The following is a 22,264-nucleotide window of genomic DNA, read 5'->3' on the forward strand; positions in this document are numbered from 1 at the left end:
CCCACCATCACACCCAGCTAAATTTTGTATTTTTAGTAGAGGCAGGGTTTTACCATGTGGGCCAGGCTGGTCTCGAACTCCTGACCTCAGATGATCCACCTTCCTTGGCCTCCTAGAGTGCTGAGATTACAGGCATGAGACACCACGCCCAGCCTTAGATCTTTTTTTTCCTTTGGGACGGAGTCTTGCTCTGTTGCCCAGGCTGGAGTGCAGTGGTGTGATCTCAGCTCACTGCAACCTCCGGCTCCCAGGTTCAAGCAATTCCCTGCCTCAGCCTCGCAAGTAACTGGGATTACAGGTGCCCGCCACCATGCCTGGCAAATTTTTGAATTTTTAGTAGAGACAGGGTTTCACTATCTTGGCCAGGCTGGTCTTTAACTCCTGATCTCGTGATCTACCCTTGGCCTCCCAAAGTACTCAGATTACAGGCGTGAGCCACCGTGTCTGGCTGATCTTCCTTTTATTCATGTCTTCTTCAGCACCCATGGGGGGAAAAACTATCCAGAACCTACTTAAAGACAATTATATTATTCACATCCTCAATCTTTATTCTTTTATTCATGATTTCAACATTCACCTACTTCATGGCAGGCAGTGAGCTAACATTTACCTGCATCTTATCCTCATCATAGCTCTGCAAGGGAGGTACTGTGAGCTCCGGTATTGGAGATGAGGACACAAATATTCAGAGATTCCAGCGGTGGCACAGTTCCACAAACACACTTGGCAGAACGGGGTCCCCAGTGGGGGCTCAGGCTCTTAACCACCAGGACAGTATTTCTCATTCTCAAGCTGTCAGTTTCTGAGTTCTGACACTGCCTAAACATTATTTAGACATAATTTTTTCTTTTTTTTTTTTTGCTTCCTTGAGACAGTGTCACTCCATCTTCCAGGCTGGAGTGCAGTGGCACAAACATAGCTCACTGCAGCCTTACCCTCTTGGGCTCAAATGATCATCCCACCTCGGCCTCCCGAATAGCTGGGTCCACAGGAGTGCACCACCACACCTGCCTGATTTTTGTCTTGTTTGTAAAGATGGGGTTTCACCATGTTGCCCAGGTTGGTCTCAAACTCCTGGGCTCAAGCAATCCCCATGCCTTGGCCTCCAGAAATGCTAGGATTACAGGTGTGAGTGACTGTGCCTGGCCTTAGTCATAATCTTAAAAAACAAAAAACAAAACAGTATTAACATCTTCTAGCAAATATTTGCATTACTCAGTGTCACAAGCTAATAAAGCAGAAAACAGACTCCATAACTATGGTTCAGTTCTAGCAAAGGTCAAATGATATCACAGCATTCTGGGAGCACAGTGGCTTGTGGCAGTCTCACTCAAGTGATGGGTCGAAGAGGCTGGAAACTTCTCCCAGCACATGTGACACAGGCATCCCCCACCTGAGTCGCACCAACATCGCAATCCCAGCACTACTCATGTCATAAGCAGTGACATGGATTCAGCAAAACAATCGTCAGTTCATGGAAAGCTTTATGATACAGAAGTTGTAAGCAGTTTTATCTCTGTACACATTTCAATAACTATAATAAAAACAACACTGAATTCTGTGAAAAAAATATTAATGAACATAGGCATTCTCAAGTTGGAGAAACACTGATTAGGATATTTTGCTTCCCCAAATGCATCAGTTTCACTCTTCTTCCTGGAAAGTGTCATCGAGTTAAAGGAGAGTTGAGGGGAGAAAAGCTTCTGGATTCTAATCTGGTTCAGAGGGAGACCAAACCAACTGCAAGCAGAAGGCGGCTGGCTCGAGAGGAGCTCAAGTTTTCAACTTTTCCCAGTGGTTTCATTTGGGGTTGGCTGATAGAAGAAAAATAGGTACTAAACTCCTAAACACAGTTAATAGGTAATGAAGCTGTACAGTTTCCAACTTGTAACTAATGGATGAAAATTTTTTTAAATTTTGAGATGGAGTCACTCAGTCTGGAGTGCAGTGGGGTGATCTCGGCTCACTCCAACCTCCACCTCCCGGGTTCAATTGATTCTCCTGCCTCAGCCTCCCAAGTAGCTGGGATTACAGATGTCTGTCACCACACCCAGCTAATTTTTTGTATTTTTTCTAGAGATGGGGTTTCATCATATTGGCCAGCTGGTCTTGAAATCCTGACCTCAGGTGATCCTATCCACCTCAGCCTCCCAAAGTGCTGGGATTATAGGTGTGAGCCACCGAATCTGGCCAGTTTTGTTTCGTTTTCAGATGGAGTCTTGCTCTGTTGCCAAGGCTAGAGTGCAGTGATGCGATCTTGGCTCAATGCAACCTCCACCTCCAGAGTTCAAGTGCTTTTCCTGCCTCAGCCTCCTGAACAGCTGGGATAACAGGTGCCCGCCACCACGTCTGGCTAATTTTTGTATTTTTAGCACAGATAGGGTTTCTCTATGTTGGCCAGCCTAGTCTCGAACTCTTGACCTCAAGTGATTCTCCCGTCTCGGCCTCCCAAAGTGCTGGGATTACAGGCATTAGCCATCATTAGGAATTTTTAAACTTTAGCATTTCTTTAATCCTTGCCTTTCAGTCACTCAGAAGTAAGAAACGGAGAATTCTTTTGTTCCCAGAAAAGATATATGAGGAAACAGACAGGTTAAGAAGAAACTTCCACATCTTCTGTCTGACATAGCTTCCAAGAACTAAAACATTCAATACAGTCTGACATCAGCTTCTTAATCAAGATAGTTCAGCAAAGTTTGTTCAACATTTTGCTACCTCCCTCGTGAATACATGCTGTGCTGCAATTAAACAGCTACTTACAGTTGAGAGAAGCAAGACTTTAATGAAGAATGCTACAAGTATGGACAATAATTAGTTCTCATCTTATAAAAAAAGATTACAGAAAACACTTTACTGAAATTTTTTGCTAAAAAGACAGTCTTAAAGGATGTCTGGGAGAGACAGCAAGCACAACACAGTACAAAAGGAGAAGGGAATGTTGAATTCCAATGCAAGACACAAACACAGCACAATTAGGGAATCAAGAGGAAGCAACCATTTCACAAATAATGAAATTAGGCATTTATATTCAATCAGGATTTTTTTTTTTTAAGCTTTAAAAGTCCAGCATAAGGAAAGGAATTGCGAAAAGAAGCAGGGGAGAAGGGGTGGGGGAACTAAGCTTATCTACAATCACCATTTTACCAAAAAACACACTGGTTCAACCACATGATAAGTGGAGGATAAACCTGCCTACATAGCCCAACAGATATTGAGAGCAAATGCCAAGACAGTCAGGTCTAGGGTTGATGTCACAAATGGCTAAAGAGTTTTTACAGGGAATCTTATTCCACAAGGACTGGTCTCTCATCAACCTGGGTTCATAACAGACTAAGCTCCTTTGCATTTGCAGCAGAAGGCCAGAGCTTTACGTGGAACAAGTTTACTCCAAATAATGCTCACACTGCTGGTTTTAACCAGTCATGGAGTCACAAGTGGCTCCTAATAGACTTCACCATTTCTAGGAGAAGGTTCTACAGATTACCAGGGATTTAAATTTAAGCAAATCACTAAAGAAGGGAAACACTAATGATATTCTGGCACTGCACAAGCTGTATGCCTGTCATCTCTGCCAAGGACATGGGTGGACTTGGCTCTGCTTCTTAGCTCCATGATCTCCAACAGTGATGAAGTGGAACTGGGACCTCCCCCACGTCGAAGGAGGTTGCCCAAAATTCTCATCCCAGCCCAGCTTCTGAAATAAACAGCAGACTATCAGGGGCTATTATTAGGAACCATGCTCCTGTGAATTCTGTGGAAATGAAAGCCTGTTTCAGTTCATGCCAAGTCTTTTCATGGTCCGCCAGCGATCCTTAATCATCACAGCTGTTCGGTTAACAAATGGGTAATTTTTAGAAATGGCAGCCCAGTTTCCTTCCCCATATTTCTGCACTCCAGCCTTGACCCATTCGCTTTCTTCTACAGTCCACTTCTGCAAAAGAAAACCAAAAGATTTATCACAACCTTTCCTCTCCACTTCCTTACATTTCCCCCAGTGTAGTGATAAGGTAAACTCAAGGATCCCAGGAGAATCATCTGAACCTGAAAGCACGGCTTATTTTTTTAAAACATGGAATTGACAGTTTATGAGCACTGTGGATCTGGACACGGAGAAATTCTCCATGTCCTGCCATTTGATCCTCAAGTAACCATCACTTCTGCATTTCAAACTGTAAACATATCTACGTCGTTCATGGTCCAGAAAATGTGTCCTCTGTCCTCCTGTGCTTTTCTTCCAGAGGATAACTATTACTTTAACTTAGTTTGGATTATCTAAAACTCTTAAAAAAAAAAAGCTCAATAACAGTTGTCATACATTATTAGGTAAAAGAAAAAGAAAGGTTTTTACTGGGTACATAAGCAGTCTATGCCTAGGAGATAGGGGGCTTATTATACCTAGGCTTTACCCACATAACCAGTATCAGAAAAGAGAGATTTAAATTACCTGCTTTTTTGTTACATTGGTTGTACTGTCTTCATCTGGTGCTGCTGGAAAACATTAAAAGTAGACTCATTTCAGAGTTCACCTTTCTCTGCACAAACCACAAGAAAAAGACACAGAATGTCCCCAAAGGGAAAACTTTTTCAAATTTCACAAGCATTGAGAAGAGAAAGGATACCATTAAAGGATAATTTACTTTTCTTCTTTGTTTGCAAACACTAGTCACTTCAGCCTATGACCTGTACAATGCAAGTGCTTTACAAAAAGGCATCTGTAAATGCTGGCTAGTGATAGGTTTTCAAGCTCTTCAGTAAAACCAACATCGTTTTCTTTTCCCTTTTTTCTTTTTTTTGAGACAGAGTCTTGCTCTGTTGCCCAGGTTGGAGTGCAGTAGTGCAGTCTTGGCTCATTGCAACCTCTGCCTCCTGGGTTCAAGCAGTTCTTTGCCTCAGCCTCCTGAGAAGCTGGGATTACAGGCACCTGCCACCACCACACCTGGCTAATTTTTGTATTTTTTTAGTGGAGATGGGGTTTCACCATCTTGGCCAGGCTGGTCTTGAACTCCTGACCTTGTGATCCACCCACCTCGGACTCCCAAGATTCTGGGATTACAAGCGTGAGCCACCATGCCTGGCTACCAATGTCGTTTTCTAAAATTACTGAGGAACTGCCACATTCAAAACCCTTATTTGATTTTATTTTTTGAGACAGAGTTTCGCTCTTGTTACCCAGGCTGTAGTGCAATGGCGCGATCTCGGCTCACCACAACCTCCGCCTCCTGGGTTCAAGCAATTCTCCTGCCTCAGCCTCCTAAGTAGCTGGGACTACAGGCACGCACCACTGTGCCCAGCTAATTTTTGTGTTTTTAGTAGAGACAGGGTTTCACCATGTTGACCAGGATGGTCTCCATCTCTTGACCTCGTGATCCACCCACCTTGGCCTCCCAAAGTGCTGGGATTACAGGCTTGAGCCACCACGCCCAGCCTCTTTCTTTTGTTTTTGAGACAAGGTCTCCCTTGGTTACTCAGTCTGGAGTGCAATGGTATGATCATGGCCCATTGCAGCCTCAACCTCTGGGGCTCAGTCTTCCAAATAGCTGGAACTACAGGTATGTGATACCATGCCTGGCTAATTTTTTTTTTTTTTTTTTTTTTTTGTAGATAGATATCTCATTATATTGCCCAGACTGGTCTCTAATTCTTAGGCTCAAGCAATCTTACCACCTTAGCCTCTCAAAATGCTGGGTTTATACGTGTGAGCCACCAAGCCTAGCCAAGAAAATTTCTTATGATAGAAAAAAACTTGGGCCGGGTGCAGTGGTTTATGCCTGTAATCCCAGCACTCTGGGAGGCCGAAGCAGGCAGATCACTTGAGGTCAGGAGTTTGAGACCAGCCTGCCCAACATGGTGAAAACCCAGCTACTAAAAATACAAAAATTAGCCAGGTGTGGTGGCACACACCTGTAATCCCAGCTACTCAGGAGGCTGAGGCAGGAGACCCGCTTGAACCTGGAAGGCAGAGGTTGCAGTGATCCAAGGTCATACCACTGCACTCTAGCCAGGGCAACAGAGCTAGACTCTGTCTCAAAAAAAAAGAAAAGAAAAAAAATTTGGCTGGACATGGTGTCTCACAAGTATAGTCCCAGCACTTTGGGAGGCTGAGGCAGACAGACTGCTTGAGCCCAGGAGTTCGAGACCAGACTGGCCAACATGATGAAACCCTGTCTCTACTAAAAATACAAAAAAAAATTAGCTGGGCGTGGTGGCAAGGGCCTGTAATCCCAGCTACTCTGGAAGCTAAGGTGAGAGAACTGTTTTAGCCCAGGTTGTCAAGGCTGCAGTGAGCTGAGATCACACCACTGCATTCCAGCTGGATGACAGAGTGAGACCCTGTCTCAAAACAAAACAAAAAAACAAAAAATGATTTATATATAGAAACTGTTAAGAGATTTTTTTTCCTTAAACAAGAAATACAGGGAATGACCTCCTCCTATCATGTCTAATTGAAGGATTTTTAGGAAGAATATCAACTATAATGAAATATAGGTGTTATTAAAACAAAACCAAAAATTTTTTTAAATATAAGGTGTTAGTTACTCTGACAGTCTCCATTATTTAATGGGAGAGGACATCAGATTGATTCCTTGGCAAGGGCACCGTGACTCACACCTGTCATTCCAGCATTCTGGGAGGTCGAGGTGGGAGGATCACTTGAGCCCAAGAGTTTGAGTCCAGACTGAGCAATAAAGTGAGACCCCATCTCTACAGAAAGTGAAAAAAACAGCCAGGTGTGGTGGTACACAGCCGTAGTCCCAGCTTATTGGGAGGCTAAGGCAGGAGGATCACTTGAGCTCAGGAGGTTGAGGCTGCAGTGAGCCGTGTTCACACCACTGCACTCTAACCTGGGTGACAGAGCAAGACCCTGTCTGAAAAAGAAAAACAAACAAACTAACAAAAAAACTGATGTTTCATGAATCAAAATGAGGTCGAGAACTTATTGAACTTTTCTGAGTTTGGAGACTAGCAGCTTCTGGAATATTAACATGACAGTAACATGCATCTGTACTTCAGCAAGCATCAAGAAGCAGCCAAGGAGAATCTCCTCCTTACCCTGAACTGGAAACAGTTCATCTTCTTCCACCCAAGTCTCCTTTTCTTCAACCCCATTAGAGCTGTTCCACTTGCCTTTGGGTATTCTGAGGGGACATCAAGGAGAGCACAAGGTATAAAACAGATTCATCCCAGATCATCCCAGATTCTGCCCTTGGCTCACTCTTGGCTCTGTATTCCTCCCTGTCCTGCTGTGACCTCACTCAAGGTTCACCTACATGCACCTCCCAAAGCCACTTTCTTTCCTCCTGGCTGGCCAGGCATCTCCACGTAACACTCCCCAGGGTTCAGGAAACCCTTCAAATTCAGTACTGGGTACATCAAGTTCATCACCACTCCACCTAAAGAATCTGTTCATTTTCCTGTCTTTTTGCTTGTTTGGTTTTGACTCTATTTTAAAGGTCTCAGTATTCTGATTTAGAACCTGCAAACTCCTCCCTCTCTTCCTTGGACATGCTTTCTTCCTATATCGGGACTGATTTTTCCCTTTCCATTCTCCCTTGTTCAAGCTCGCAGTGCTCTTCACCAGTAGCCTCTTAACTGGAGTCTCTGCTGCTAGCCTCCTCCCCATCCAAAGCCAAAGATTATTTTAAGACAATCATCTTAAAATTACCACCTGCCTCCTCTATTCCCTAATGGCTCTGAGAACTTATTGAACTTATTTGTGGAGTCTAAATGCCTACATGGTGGAGTCCAGACCATCCAGTCTGGCCCCAGTCAGTTTCTTAACAACCGCCCCAATGCCCATACCTGTGCAAACAGCACAGCCACATTGTTCTGCTCTTTCTCCCTCCCATAAGCTCTACATTTTCCTGCCTCTCCATAGCCTGTTCCCTCTGCTTGGGGGTCCCTTCCCTGCCAAGTGACATCCCATCCATCTTTCAAGGCCATGGTTCTCAATGAAGCCTCCTCTGACCCCAACACACACATAAAGCCCTGATCCTCCAGCCTGCAGTGCTGTTTCCACTGTACCAACTGACACTTTATAGTGTGCCCTAACCAGGAGAGCCTCAAAGGCAGGGGCCACATCTTCCTTTGTCCATCCCAAACACATAGCACACTTCGCACAATAACACAGACCCCAACACAAGCTGAAGACATATTAGCTGAACTAACATTGGGATTGTCAGCGAGTCACAGGGAATTATACCATCAAAGATTAAAGTAAAAAGCAAACAGGAATCCTTCCTGTGAACATGAAATGTTAAGTGCTTGGGTGTGGCTAAAAAGAAGTACAAAAGCTGAAAATAATCCCAAACTCAAATTAGTCACGAAAATAACAGTCCATTTTTTCTAAACTTTGCATTTACCTGATTAATAACTGCCCTGGGAACAGAGCAAAGCACGAATCTGACCTCAGAATTATAACACCTTTTACAAACATGGAAAGTGTTTGAATTCAGAGTCTTGAGGAATTTATATAAATCAAAATGACCCACAAAAGTTGACCAAGAGTAGTGACAAATTTCTGTATCCTTTGCCTGCCATGCATAAGAAACTTATTTTTAATGCTGTTTATTTTGCAAATGAATAAAAGCAAGTTGATGAATTACGGAGGCTTGAAAAATTCCTTGAGTTCCCTAAATTTTCTATGAAATTACTTAACTGGCCGGGCATGGTGGCTCACGCCTTTAATCCCAGCACTTTGGGAGGCCGAGGTGGGTGGATCACCAGGTCCAGAGATTGAGACCATCCTGGTCAACAAGGTGAAACCCCGTCTCTACCAAAAATACAAAAATTAGCTGGGCATGGTGGTACACGCCTGTAGTCCCAACTACTCGGGAGGCTGAGGCAGGAGAATTGCTTGAACCTAGGAGGCGGAGGTTGCAGTGAGCCGAGATCATGCCATTGCACTCCATTCTGGGTAACAACAGTGAGACTCCATCTCAAAAAAAAAAAAAAAAAAATTACTTAACTAAGTGGCCAAGACAAATGGCAGACCTAACTTTCTCTTTTAAAATTGGATCTTAGCCCCAAATATTACTTAATAATTTGCTTGGGAAAAAGTGAAAAAATTTTACAGGAGATTTTTCTTTCTTATTCTTGTGTTAATGACTATTTTTACATAAAAGTCAGATGGTTACAGTTTGTTTTCTATCTGCTTATCCCAGTGCTGGAATGAAACCGACTGGAAACTCAGTCACCTGCTGGTCTCATGTTACCTGAGTAGCTGTCCTCTCTCCCTGCAGTCTTCAACAGGTCACCTTCTCCCCGTCCTCTGCTGAACTCTAAGCACTATGACCTGTACAAATACATGCTTCGGTAGCGATTTTACAAGACCTATGACATCTTTCAGGTGATGTTGCGTTCACTGCCTCTCGAGTTCCCAGGTGGATGGGGCTGAGATCTGGCTGCTCCTCCTGTCATGGGCTGAGTGGTCCTGGGCAAGTCAGGCCACTTCCTGGGCCTTATGCTCCTGACTGGCAAAGTTTGAACAGGAAAAGCAATGGTCTAGCAAGGATTGGCAAGCTACAGTCTGTGGCAGCTGGCTTGTGTAGCACAAAGCTTGGGCTGAGAATGGCTACCTATTTTTTATGGGTTGTAACCAAAAACTAGAAAAGACGGTTGGGAGCAATGGCTCATGTCTGTAATCCTAGCAGTTTGAGAGGCCCAGGCAGGTAGATTGATTAAGTCCAAGAGTTTGAGACCAGCCTAGTTAACATGGTCAAACTCCATCTGTACAAAATATACAAAAATTAGCAGGATGCAGTGGCACACACCTGTGGTCCCAATCACTGGGGTGGGGGCGGGGTGGTTGAGGCAGGAGAATTACTGAACCTGGGAGGCAGAGGTTGCAGGAAGCTGAGATCTGGCCACTGTACTCCAGCCTAAGTGACTGAGTGAGACCCTGTCTCAAGAAAAAAACAAGAAAAAACAAGAAAATAATATGCGACAACTCATGTGGCCGACAATGCCTAAAATGTTAGCCTCTGCTGGCTTTTAACAGATATTTTGGGTGTCATTCCTTAAAATGCAAGAACAAAGAATCCTTTTTTGGTGAATAAATACCTAGTAAGCATGTGCTATGTGCAAGGTGCTGTGGGAGATACAAGATCGGGGCATGGGGGCCCTGTCCTCCAGGTGACACCTCCAGCCCTGCCTTCCCTCCTGATCCCACCACCCGTCACTGCTCCTTGGCAGCAGTCTCCAGCCTCCTTTCCTCTCTCCCTTCCTTCAGTGGCATCTCATCAGGCCTTCCAATTTGCTGTATTAGAATTATCTGGGCAGAGATAGAAAAGCAGATTAAAGAGCTGTCTCCTGCCTCTTCTAGTTCAGTAACCAGAAGCCTGGTAATATGTACTTTTTGAACATTTCACAGGTCACTGAGTCACAAAGCCTGGCTTGAGAGCCTCTGCCTGACACACTAGACAGAAGTCCCAGGCCTGGCCCATGCAGACTCTCCTCCCTTCACTCTTTCCTGTACACCATATTCTTCTACCACAGACTCCATGGCATTCTGAGCGGCACAGCAGGTTTTCTCATGCCTGTATGTAAGGAGTTGCCACTGCCTAGAGTCCTCCATCCCATAACATGCTCGACGACCTTCTGCTCATCCTTCCCAGGTCAGCTCAATGTTTGTTGTTCTACAAGATCTGAGCCACCTAAAATCTTGCTGAGTAGGCTGAGCTTTTCTTCCTGTAAGCACCCACGGCACCTCACACATACATCTTTAAAGCAGGGACACTGACACTTTTTTTCTGTATAGGGCCAGATAGTATTTTCACTTTGTAAGCTTCACTGTCTCTGTTGCGACTACTCAAGAAACCACCACTCAACAGAAAGCAGCCCTAGATAACACATCGATGATGGGTGTGACTGTGTTCCAATAAAACTTTATTTACAAAAACAGGCAGATTTGGCCTCAGGGCCATAGCTTGCCAACCCCTGCTGCTTCAGAGGACTCATTAGACTTCAGATCCTCAACATATAAGAAAGAGTGTATGTCTGAAACCTTTAAGAATCCTCCCATTTACAAAATTATGGTAATCCTACACTCTCCCATTTCCTCATCTGTTCCTGGGAGCAATCCCTATACTACACAGGATTGCTGTGAGGAACTCATGAGATCTTGTATCAAATGAGAATAACATGCATGGAGTTGCATCTGCTGCCCAGCAGCTATGCCCATTTACCAGTCGGTACTCACTTCTAAATGCAAGTAGTGATAACATAGTGCAAATCTGTGCCTGAGGATAAATCGCTTATCAGATGCTATAGCCCTTTGGGGGGCTGAGTACAACGCATGCCAGAGCACACTTCCCCAAATAATATAACATAGAGCAGTGGCAGAGGTGGCCTTCGGAGATCCATGAGGTGGATCACTTAAAGCAGGGAAATGCTGACCAGGGAAGAGCCTATGGAGGAGGGAGAAGTTTTTTTTTTTTTTTTTTTTTCCTAAGATGGGGTTTCACCATGATGGCCAGGCTGGTCTTGATTTCCTGACCTCAGGTAATCCACCAACCTCAGCCTCCCAAAGTGCTAGGATTACAGGCGTGAGCCACTGCACCCAGCCAGAAGTTTTTGTTTTTTTTTTTGAGACAGAGTCACACCCCACTGCCCAGACTGGAGTGCAGTGGCTCGATCTTGGCTCACTGTGCAGTCTCTGCCTCCTAGGTTCCAGTGATCCTACTGCCTCAGCCTCTCCAGTAACTGGGACTACAGGCCTGGCTAATTTTTGTATTTTTAGTAGAGACGGGGTTTCACCATGTTGGCCAGACTGGTCATGAACTCCTGACCTCAAGTGATCCGCCTGCCTTGACCTCCCAAAGTGCTGGGATTACTTAAGGCGTGAGCCACTGCACCCAGCCTGAGGAGGGAGAATTTTAAGAGCGGCAACTTGTATACATGATATGCAGGCCATGGGCTTTTCTGTCAAGACTGACTTGGATTAAAAATCCCAAAGCCCATCTTTGCCACTTCTAGCAGCATGACTTCAGGTGAGCTAAGAACCTTTCTGAGCCCTTCTCCTCTGTGTAATGGGGCTAATATATCACCTCAAAGAGTGAGGACTGTAGAGACTCAGTAAGATGATACATGAAAGTGCTATGCCCCCTGAAAGCACTTCATCAACAATGGCTTCTCTTCCCTTTAAAGGACAAATGGGATTTGGACAAGCAATGATGGAGGGATGATGGTCCACTGTGGGAAATGAGAGGAAGCAAAAGTACAGTTAAAGAAACAAACAATGTGTTCCAGAGAGCAAGCAGGCCAGTGTGCCTGGAGGGAGGATCCACCACAGGACAGAGAGGGAAGTAAAACTCAAAGCCAGGATGGGAATCACAATGGGGAGCAAAATTAAAGTACTCTAGCCACTGCCCCTCAGTACCTAGCAGAATATGGGAGATTAGTAAATATTTACTGAACTCGCCAAGTCTGAAATGCTCAGAAAGGTACAAAATTAAACATATTCATTAGTCTCTTTTTAAGGGTCAAAGTATAATGTGGCCCAATGCAAACAAATTTCTTTTAACACACAAGACTAATGTTAAGAAGTCAAGACACTTAGATGTTTGCTAAAAATGAAAGCAGCGATGAGTAGGAGGCTCTGAAACCTTTCCATCCCCACTCATGCCCTAGTGCAAGGCTTGGAAGCCCACATGTGGGGCTTCAGAACTGGCAGAGATGGCTACGGTGTCACTGCCCGCTCCTGCGTCACATTCTAGCAGTCTGAGCAAGCCTTGGTGGTGAGTAACTTAGCTGAAAGTTACTTCATTCACGGAAGTAATACCAGGCCCAACCAGGACCACCAACCAGCCCCAAAATTTCTACAAAGAAGGTCTTCATACTTGGGATTCTTCTCTCCAGGGAGGGGTTGGTTGAGAACGGTGGGCTTGGATGGCGGCGCTGGAACGGCCTCCTGGGAGGAGCTGAGGCCTGTGCTGGGCTCAGTAACCTGGCTGTCCTTCTCTAAGACCAATCTGCTTATTGTCATGCGCTTGTTCTTGAGCTGTAGTTCTGAGCCACCCTCACCCTCAGCAGGGGCTGAACTTCCGTTTTCATCTTTTCTGGGTCTCTTGTTTTTGAGGGCTGGTGATGCTGAGGGAGCTTGAGTAGGAAGAACCAGATCCTTCTGGTCCAGTTTTGCAAAGGCTGCCTCAGAATCCTGTGCACCAGACAGAGTCTTGAAAGCTGCCTTCAGAGTCGCCATTCCAAAGGTGGTTGGAGTATTCCGAAGCTGCCTGCAAATAAAGCATAGGGACAAAGATGTTTTCACCACTGCTGATGCTCATCCAAACAGCCACAACTTTTTTGAAGTTTGAAGCTTCAAATTAGATAGAGGATTCCCACAGTTGAGGACTCTCCACTTCAAAAAAAAGGAGAGAGGGAGGCTGGCTTGATGCAACCTTTATTTAGAAAAGCCTTTCTTCACAATGAGTGTAAGCAGAGGCTTTAAATGTAATATGTAAGTAGTATTATGAATTTAAAACTTCAAAGTTAGAGAACCTTTATTTTACTTCTTATTTTTAGAGGTAGGGTCTGGCTCTGTCCTAGACTACAGATAAGACAGAGAGATAGGATACAGTGACACAAACACAGCTCATTGTATCCTAGAACTCCTAGGCTCAAGCGATCTGCCCGCCTTGGCCTCCCAAAGTGCTGGGATTATAGGCATGATCCACCACACCTGGCCTACAACACACTCATAAACAGGATCTTGAGAATTCTCAGAGTAAAAGGCATGCCACACAGTCTTGGAACAATGAGAAACTGCCTTTTAAAAATAAAGTTCAGCTATCATTTGGAGCAGTTAGCATGTTTTAGGGAAAAATTGTTAGGAGTGGGGCAAACTGGCAGCCTGCAGGCCAAATTTAGCTAGCAGGCTGTCTTGTTGTCTAACCCTCATGAAAAAAATTTTTTAAAAAGCAGATCAACTGTCAACATCCAAAAATTGGGAAATCTCACTGAAAAACTTGGACACCTCATACAAAAATACAAGCACCTGAAGCCTGAGCATCCTTGGACACTCCCACAGAGCAACAACCACAAGAAGCTGAAAAGCACATCCCCTGGTTCCCAGCCCCACGCTCTCAGCCTAGGTCCACTTTGTTCCTTTAGGTTTCCTACCACGCCCTCAAAGGGCATCTAAACTTGTGACCCCTGCTTTAGGAACTGGTCTTGGGATTTGACTCACAGATCTAAACACTGGTTCTCGAATGTATTAAGAGATTAGGTGTCCAAAAGGACGTAATGAATCAATATGGGCAAGGCAAGAAGTGAGAAATGGTGAAAGAGCCTTTGAAGAACAGCCAATCAGGAAGTTGTCAGGGACCCCAGGCGTCCTGTCTCATCTTCCTAGGGTATGCTGTCTCCCACAGTGCCCTGCATGAGTAACCTTGTAACAAGTTAGCAGGTCAGATCGCCGAGAGGAACTGATCCTGCCCTAAGGAGGAGACTGCTTCCAGCAACCACTCGTGTTTTACCCAAGATCACTGGAGATCATCTTCTCACCTTGTGGGTTCTCTGGGTGGCTTTTCCACAGGCCCTGGTGCTGGCTGTTTATCTTCCTTTACTGTACTTGAGGCAGCAGACTCAGATTTCAAAGCCTTTTTGGCCATCTGGGAAAGGAAGGATGTCATCAGGAAGAAGAGGCCAGAGAATTGCATTAACTCTGCTTCTTTTACCACGAATATACTCAATATGCAAACAAGTACACTTACAAAACCAATGTAGGCATAAAACCAAGGGCATAAAATGGGAGATAACTTATAAGACTTCTAAGTCAAGTTTTTTCTTCAAACTTAGGATAACTAATACATTTTTCTGAGAGGGAGTCTCACTGTGTCACCCAGCCTGGAGTGCAGTGATACGGTCTCAGCTCACTGCAACCTCCACCTTCTGGGTTCAAGTGATTCTCCTGACTCAGCCTCCCAAGAAGCTGAGATTACAGGTGCCCGCCACCATGTCTGGTTAATTTTTGTATTTTAGTAGAGATGGGGTTTCACCATGTTGGCCAGGCTGGTCTCGAACTCCTGACCTCAAGTGCTCTGCCTGCCTTGGCCTCCCAAGTGCTGGGATTACAGGCGTGAGCCACTGTGCCCAGCAATAAATGTTTATACTAATATCTTTCAGTTTGCATATAGAATTTTTTATAACTGTTTACGCAAATGTTTTGCCTTATTAACAACTGTTTGACAATCCTTACCTATATAACACAAAGAGCCCTGAGTAGGCTACTCTTGCTCTAACTCCAACTGTTCATCTGTTCCCTCTGGCTTAAGTTTTAGACATTTCCAATCAATCCAGTGTCATTTAGTTTCAGTTATGTTTATCTGCCATGTATGGTGTCCTAAGAGCCAAGAGTTCTGTCCACACATACAGACAGCGGCAGGACATTTTCCAGTTACCTGGAATGGAAAGGAAAGGATCCTAGGCCAGGCTCAACTATCTTGACATCTGCTCCCTAAATACCCCAAACCACTTGCTTTTAAACAATCTGAGATTTGCCAAATAACTGTCAAGATCATTGACACAAACCTAATATGGGCCTGGCAGATCTAGTATTATGAGACCGAATATCTGAAACATTCTCAAAATCCTCGTTTCTTTTACCCAGGCTGAAGTGCAGTGGCATGACCACAGCTCACCACAACCTCAAGTGTTCTTCCCATTTCAGTCTCCCAAGCAGCTGAGAATACAGGTGCACACCACCACACCTGGCTAATTTTTATATTTTTTGTAGAGATGGGGTTTTGCCATGTTGCCCAGGTTGGTTTTGAACTCCTGAGCTCAAGCAACCTGCCCACCTCAGCCTCCCAAAGTGGTGAGATTACAGGTGTGGCCCACTCCACCTGGCCAAACTCCTGGTTTCAAAATCAGAACAAAACCACTCTCACTCAATGTTCCTTTGTCACAGTCTACCATCTTATGACAGCCTGGGTTCTAGTTCTTCTCTATGCTGCCCTGAACCTCACTGCTTCCACTCTTTTATCTCTTTAATCCAATTAAAGAATGTTTTCGTTTGGCTTCTTTCAACCTTATCATACTTTCACAGTGACACCTTTCTCCACACCATGCCTTCTTCATGTTAGCAACTCCACTGTACCACATCTACCAAACCCCTCTTCCTCCAACTTGGTTCACAAGTCATCTCCTTTGGGAACCACCATCGATTGTAAGTCAGTGTTCTACTTCAGCCACAGCAGATTAACCATGTGTAAAGGAGATAAAAATGGCAGATGAGGGAGACCAGGTGTGTTCCATTGGCCTCTGCCAGTATTTCTACTTTTGTTTTTGTTTTGCTTTGTTTTGTTTTTTTGAGATGGGAGTCTTGCTCTGTTGCACAGGCTGGAGTGCACTGGAGCAATCTTGGCTCACTGCAACCTCTGCCTCCTGAGTTCAAGCGATTCTCCTGCCTCAGTCTCCCAAGTAGCTGGGACTACAGGTGCATGCCAGCACGCCCAGCTAATTTATGTATTTTTTTTTTTTTTTTGAGATGGAGTCTAGTTCAGTTGCCAGGCTGAAGTGCAGTGGCATAATCTCAGCTCACTGCAACCTCCGCCTCCCAGGTTCAAGATATTCTCCTGCCTCAGACTCACAAGTAGCTGGGACTACAGGCACCTGCCACCACACCCAGCTAACTTTTGTATTTTTAGTAGAGACAGGGTTTCACCATCGTGGCCAGGTTGGTCTCGATCTCCTGACCCCATGATCCACCCACCTTGGCCTCCCAAAGTGCTGGGATTACAGGAATCAGCCACCACGCCCAGCCAATTTTTGTATTTTTAGTAGAGATAGGGTTTCACCATGTTGTTCAGGCTGGTCTCAAACTCCTGACCTCAGGCAATCCACCTGCCTGGGCCTCCCAAAGTGCTGGGATTACAGGCGTGAGCCACTGCGTCCGGCCTGCTTTTGTATTTTTAAGGCATTTAATTAAGAAAGCTAGTGCATATAATTCAATGTCTTTTTCACACATCGACTCTCTTGACTTCGGATATTGTGATTCCCTGCATATCCTCACGGGCACACCATGGTTATGGGAGAAGGGCCAAGGCGCACCGTGAGGAGGTAGGGCTCGGCGTCGTCCAGGTGGCTCTCCAGGAAGCGCAGCATCTTCTGCTGGAAGGTCTCATAGGAAAAGTTCTGGATAACAGGATGGGCCAAGTTCTTTTCTCGAATAATATTCAGGAGATCATTTCTCAGCTTCTACACAATGGACCGATATTTGCAACATGAGAAAGTAGAACTCCAGTAAAAATTCAATGATGATGAGGTGAGACAGACACTATGAGAACTTCTGCAATGCCGTCAATGCAAATCACTGGCATACATACAGGAAGGGAAGCCCAACACAAAGGACTGGTCAATAAATCAGGTTCAGCCATAGTGGGTTACTACGCAGCTATAAAAAACAGATAAAGATGTTCCTTATGTGCTAACATAGAATGACTCCAAAATATAAAACTAAGTGAAAAAAGCAATTAAGTGTTCATGTAGGCTATGCTATCACGTATGTGTAATGGGAAGAACTGGGAAAATGTATGCATGTGGATGTCTGTATACACACATATACAATTTGCTTGCACATGCATAGATACATAGAGGATCTCTGAAAGGATTAAAAATAAATAAATAAATAAATAAAATAAAAAAACTGATTGCCTCTGAAGGGAAGAAGATGGCTGAGGGTCAGAGGTAAGAGAATTTTTTACCAAACTCTTTTGTTATACCTTTTGAATTCTGTATTTTGTGTATGTATTACCTTTTCAAATAATACACTTTAATTTTTTTTTTTGAGACAGAATCTCACTCTGTCACCAGGCTGCAGTGCAGTGGCACAATCTCGGTTTCAAGCGATTCTTCTGCCTCAGCCTCCCGGGTAGCTGGGACTACAGGCTGCACCACCATGCCCAGCTTATTTTTCTATTTTTAGTAGAGACGGGGTTTCACCATGTTGGCCAGGATGGTCTTGATTTCATGACCTTGTGATCCGCCCACCTCAGCCTCCCAAAGTGCTGGGACTAAAGGTGTGAGCCACTGCGCCTGGCCAAAATTTAAATACATATATAGAGTCTGGGCATGGTGGCTCACACCTGTAATCCTAGCACTTTGGGAGGCCGAAGAGGGTGGATCACTTGAGGTCAGGAGTTTGAGACCAGCCTGGCCAACATGCTGAAACCCCTTTCTACTAAAAAATACAAACAAATTAGCCCAGCATGGTGGCACACGCCTGTAATCCCAGCTACTTGGGAGGCTGAGGCAGAAAAATTGCTTGAACCTGAGAGACAGAGGTTGCAGTGAGCCCAGACTGTGCCATTCCACTCCAGTCTGGGCAACAGAGCAACACTCCATCTCAAAAAAAAAAAAAACAAATTCATACAGAAGAAGAAATGGTCGGGCATGATGGTTCATGCCTGTAATCCCAGCACTTTGGGAGGCCAATGTGGTAGAATCACTTGAGCCCAGGAGTTCCAGACCAGTCTGGGCAACATAAAGACACCCTGTCTCAAAAAAAAAAAAAAGAAAAAACAAGAAGACACCCTGTCTCCACAAAAACTAAAAAATTACCCACATGTTGTGGCATGCACCTGCGAACCCAGCTCCTAGGGAGGATGAGGCAGAAGAACTACTTGAGCCCAGGCGGTCAAGGCTGCAGTGAACTATGACTGGCACTACTGCACCCAAGCCTGAGCAACAGAGCGAGACTTTGCCTAAAAAAAAAAAAAAAGGAAGAAGAAAAAAATAAAAGCAGGGTACTGACAGAACTTTTGACACCAGGAAACAGGTGCTATGTCCTCACCAAAGAAGTTTCCTCACATCTGCAGGATCAACATTTAATGTAAATAAAGTTAGAAGCGTTACAAAATTTGTCAGCTCAGTACCTGTTGATCATTTAAATAAATGTTCTGTTATAAACCAGACAGAAATGTATAATTTATATAAGTTTTGTGAATAATTTATGTAAACTTCTTTAATGAAATCTAAACTTCGAAAAGTCAATTTTTTTTTTTTTTTGAGATGGAGTTTCGCTCTTCTTACCCAGGCTGGAGTGCAGTGGCGCAATCTCGGCTCACCTCAACCTCCACCTCCTGGGTTCGGACAATTCTCCTGCCTCAGCCTCCTGAGTAGCTGGGATTACAGGCACACACCACCATGCCCAGCTAATTTTTTGTATTTTTAGTAGAGACGGGGTTTCACCATGTTGAACAGGATGGTCTCGATCTCTTGACCTCATGATCCACCCGCCTCAGCCTCCCAAAGTGCTGGGATTACAGGCTTGAGCCATCGCGCCTGGCCCGAAAAGTTAATTTTATGGTGAGTTATCTTGGATATAAAAGATAACTTGCTGCAGGTGTTAAATGCTGAAAGGTGAGTATTTAGGTAATATTCCTGACCAATAACCTTTTCCCTGTTTCCCCACAAAAAGCAATGAGATGAATTTAAGTTATAGGAGCAAAAATGTATCAAATTTACCTGAGTTGTGGGGTCCTTGGACATATGTTTTTTCAGAATTTTTGAAGCCTTTTCAAATTCTTTGTTTTTGATACAAATAATGACAGCCTAAAAAGGAGGGGGGAAAAAAAACTTTGTTTACTTTTATAATGACAGGTGTAATCAGAATATCAAATATCAAAATAACCTTCTCTCACATTATATCGAATTCCTGTACTTAAAAACTAACCATTATTGTTCAAGTGTCATGAACCACTGTAGGCTGTCTCTTTCTGCTTGTAAGGTAGTCACTTTTCAACAATACAATGGTTTTTGTTATATGGCTGATAGAGAAAAATCTGATCCCCTAGATTACAGACCATTTAGCCAATTTCAATAGGGCCCCCTGAGGAAAGACAGAATGGACAACAGGAGTCATTCTAGGTCCCCGGAATTTCAGGTCTCCAGAACAACTGATTCTGTTCTTTTTGGATGCAAAAGCTTTAAAGCAAGGGGTGAGGGAATAAGGAAGGAAAAATATACTCTAGGGGGGAAAAAAAGGGATTTGCTGAACAGGGAATTCTGCTAGTTCCATTCCGGAAAGGCCTGAGGCCAGTTCTGTAGGAGAATGAAAAGACAAGCCTCCCACTACCATAAACCCCATCTGGCAACCTCAATTAGAGCATCCAGCCAGCATCTGGGACAAACCCAGGCATTCACAAGCAGCAAATAAAAAGGGCAAAGTTCCAGGTAAAATAGGAAGGTCTCATCAGCTACAGAGAGGAAGAGTTTTCCATAAAGAAACCTCAAGAGACTATACAGAGGAAAAATAACAGTGAACATTACAAGGAAGTTATACATGAACATTTTTTAAAATTAAAAAAGTCAACAAAAAATTGGGAGTATTTCAAGTTACATGATAGAATAAAGTAGCTACCCCAAATCCTGTCTCAGAGAGACACAGGTTCTTTAAAAAGAACACCATACAAAAAAGGCAGGCTGGTTGGGTGTGGTAGCTTACAACTGTCCAACTGTATTTCCAGCACTTTGGGAAGCTGAGGTGGGAAGATCGCTTGAGCGCAGGAGTTTGAGACCAGCCTGGGGAACATAGGAAGACCCTATCTCTCCAAAAAAAAAAAAAAAAAAAACCTAGTGAGGCATGTTGGTGTGTGCCTGTGGTCCCAGCTACTTGGGAGGCTAAGGAAGGAGGATCACTTGGGTCTGGGAGGTTGGGGCTGCAGTGAGCATTGATTGTACCACTGCATCCAGCTTGGGAGAAAGAGCGATACCCTGTCTCAAAACAAACAAACAAACAAAATAAGAAAAATTGGTTCAAAGATATCTTCTTTTCTTTTTTGAGATGGAGTTTTGCTCTTGTTGCCTAGGCTGGAGTGCAATGGCATGATCTTAGCTCACCACAACCTCTGCCTCTCTGGTTCAACTGATTCTCCTGCCTCAGCCTCCTGAGTAGCTGGGATTATAGGCCTGTGCCACCACGTCTGGCTAATTTTTATTTTTTTATTTTTAGTAGAGACGGGTTTTTGCCATGGTGGACAGGCTGGTCTCAACTCCCGACCTCAGGTCAGCCTGCCTTGGCCTACCGAAGTGCTGGGATTTACAGGCGTGAGCCACCGTGCCCGGCTGGTTCATAGGTATTTTCAGCCTTTACAGGGAAGAACGTACGGAGACACAGATCAAGCGGAAGAATAGCAAGGAAATCCATTAAGTACTAATCTCTGGTGCTTCTATTCTCAACATGCTGAGCACAGCCATACAGGGCAGAAGGCAACTGACATCAAATGTCCTTCAATATTGAATACACAGGTACAACTGTAAGTTCTTGCTGCCCAGGGCGGGTACAAAGTCTTCATTTTACTCAGATGACCATATCCATTTATACATCACTTTCAGCAGAAAAACATAGACTATACTTACTTTCTTGGATACAAAGTTTTTACTCTTTAAATCATACAGGTCTTACTATGTTTTAAAATTCTATTTAACTTGCATACAACAAAATTAACTTTTTTAGGGCCCCTGGTTTGGAATGTTAACACATGTTGACCCTACATCATCCATTACAATGAGGATCCAAAAACCTGCCTTGGCTGTCCTCTGTAGTCATACCTGACCCCCACTCCTAACCCTGGCAATCACTGATTCCAGTGGCTCATAACTGTAATCTCAGTGCTTTGGGAGACTGAGGCAGAAGGATCACTTGAGGCTAGGAGTTTGAAATCAGCCTGGGCAACATAGTAAAAATTCATCTCTACAAAAAAAGTAGCCAGGCATGGTGGCATGTGCCTATAGTCCTAGCTACTCAGGAGGCAGAGGTGGGAGGATCACCTGAGCCTAGGAGTTTGAGGGCGGCAGTGAACTATGATTATGCCACTACACTTCAGCATGGACAATAAAACAAGATTATCTCTCCTTTAAAAAAAAAAGCTGTAAGGCCAGGCACGGTGGCTCACGCCTATAATCCCAGCACGTTGGGAGGCTGAGGGGGGTGGATCACGAGGTCAAGAGATCAAGACCATCCTGATCAACAAGATGAAACCCCGTCTCTACTAAAAATACAAAAATTAGCTGGGCATGGTGGTGCATGCCTGTAGTCCCAGCTGCTCAGGAGGCTGAGGCAGGAGAATTGCTTGAACCCAGGAGGCAGAGGTTGCGGTGAGCTGAGATCACACCATTGCACTCCAGCCTGGGTAACAAGAGTGAAACTCCGATCACGCCATTGCACTCCAGCCTGGGTAACAAGAGTGAAACTCCGTCTCAAAAAAAAAAAAAAAAGCTGTTAAGTATATAGGACTTTTTTTTCAAGGATATAGCCTTGACCATGCCT

The 22,264-nt window shown here is 44.4% G+C and overlaps 1 protein-coding gene across 3 annotated transcripts in view; it reads right to left on the reverse strand.

The window, feature by feature from the left end:
* Window positions 1–2,762: 2,762 nt before the first annotated feature.
* TERF2 (telomeric repeat binding factor 2) overlaps window positions 2,763–22,264 on the reverse strand; it is a 32,599-nt gene continuing 13,097 nt past the window's right edge. Inside the window, exons 4-10 of one of the 3 annotated variants that reach the window (XM_035281625.3) lie at window positions 19,462–19,548; window positions 17,047–17,193; window positions 14,500–14,606; window positions 12,837–13,229; window positions 7,051–7,136; window positions 4,445–4,485; window positions 2,763–3,931 (exon numbers count right to left, since the gene is read on the reverse strand). In XM_035281625.3, the coding sequence (XP_035137516.1) occupies window positions 3,773–3,931; window positions 4,445–4,485; window positions 7,051–7,136; window positions 12,837–13,229; window positions 14,500–14,606; window positions 17,047–17,193; window positions 19,462–19,548 (1,020 nt within the window). In that variant the 3' untranslated portion in view covers window positions 2,763–3,772. Of the gene's footprint in view, window positions 3,932–4,444; window positions 4,489–7,050; window positions 7,137–12,836; window positions 13,230–14,499; window positions 14,607–17,046; window positions 17,194–19,461; window positions 19,549–22,264 lie in introns of all 3 variants that reach the window. The other 2 variants (XM_008986145.5, XM_078357589.1) reach the window with 2 other exon arrangements.

This window comes from Callithrix jacchus, chromosome 20 (assembly GCF_049354715.1).
Source record: "Callithrix jacchus isolate 240 chromosome 20, calJac240_pri, whole genome shotgun sequence".
In the NCBI taxonomy this organism is placed as follows: Eukaryota; Metazoa; Chordata; class Mammalia; order Primates; family Cebidae; genus Callithrix; species Callithrix jacchus.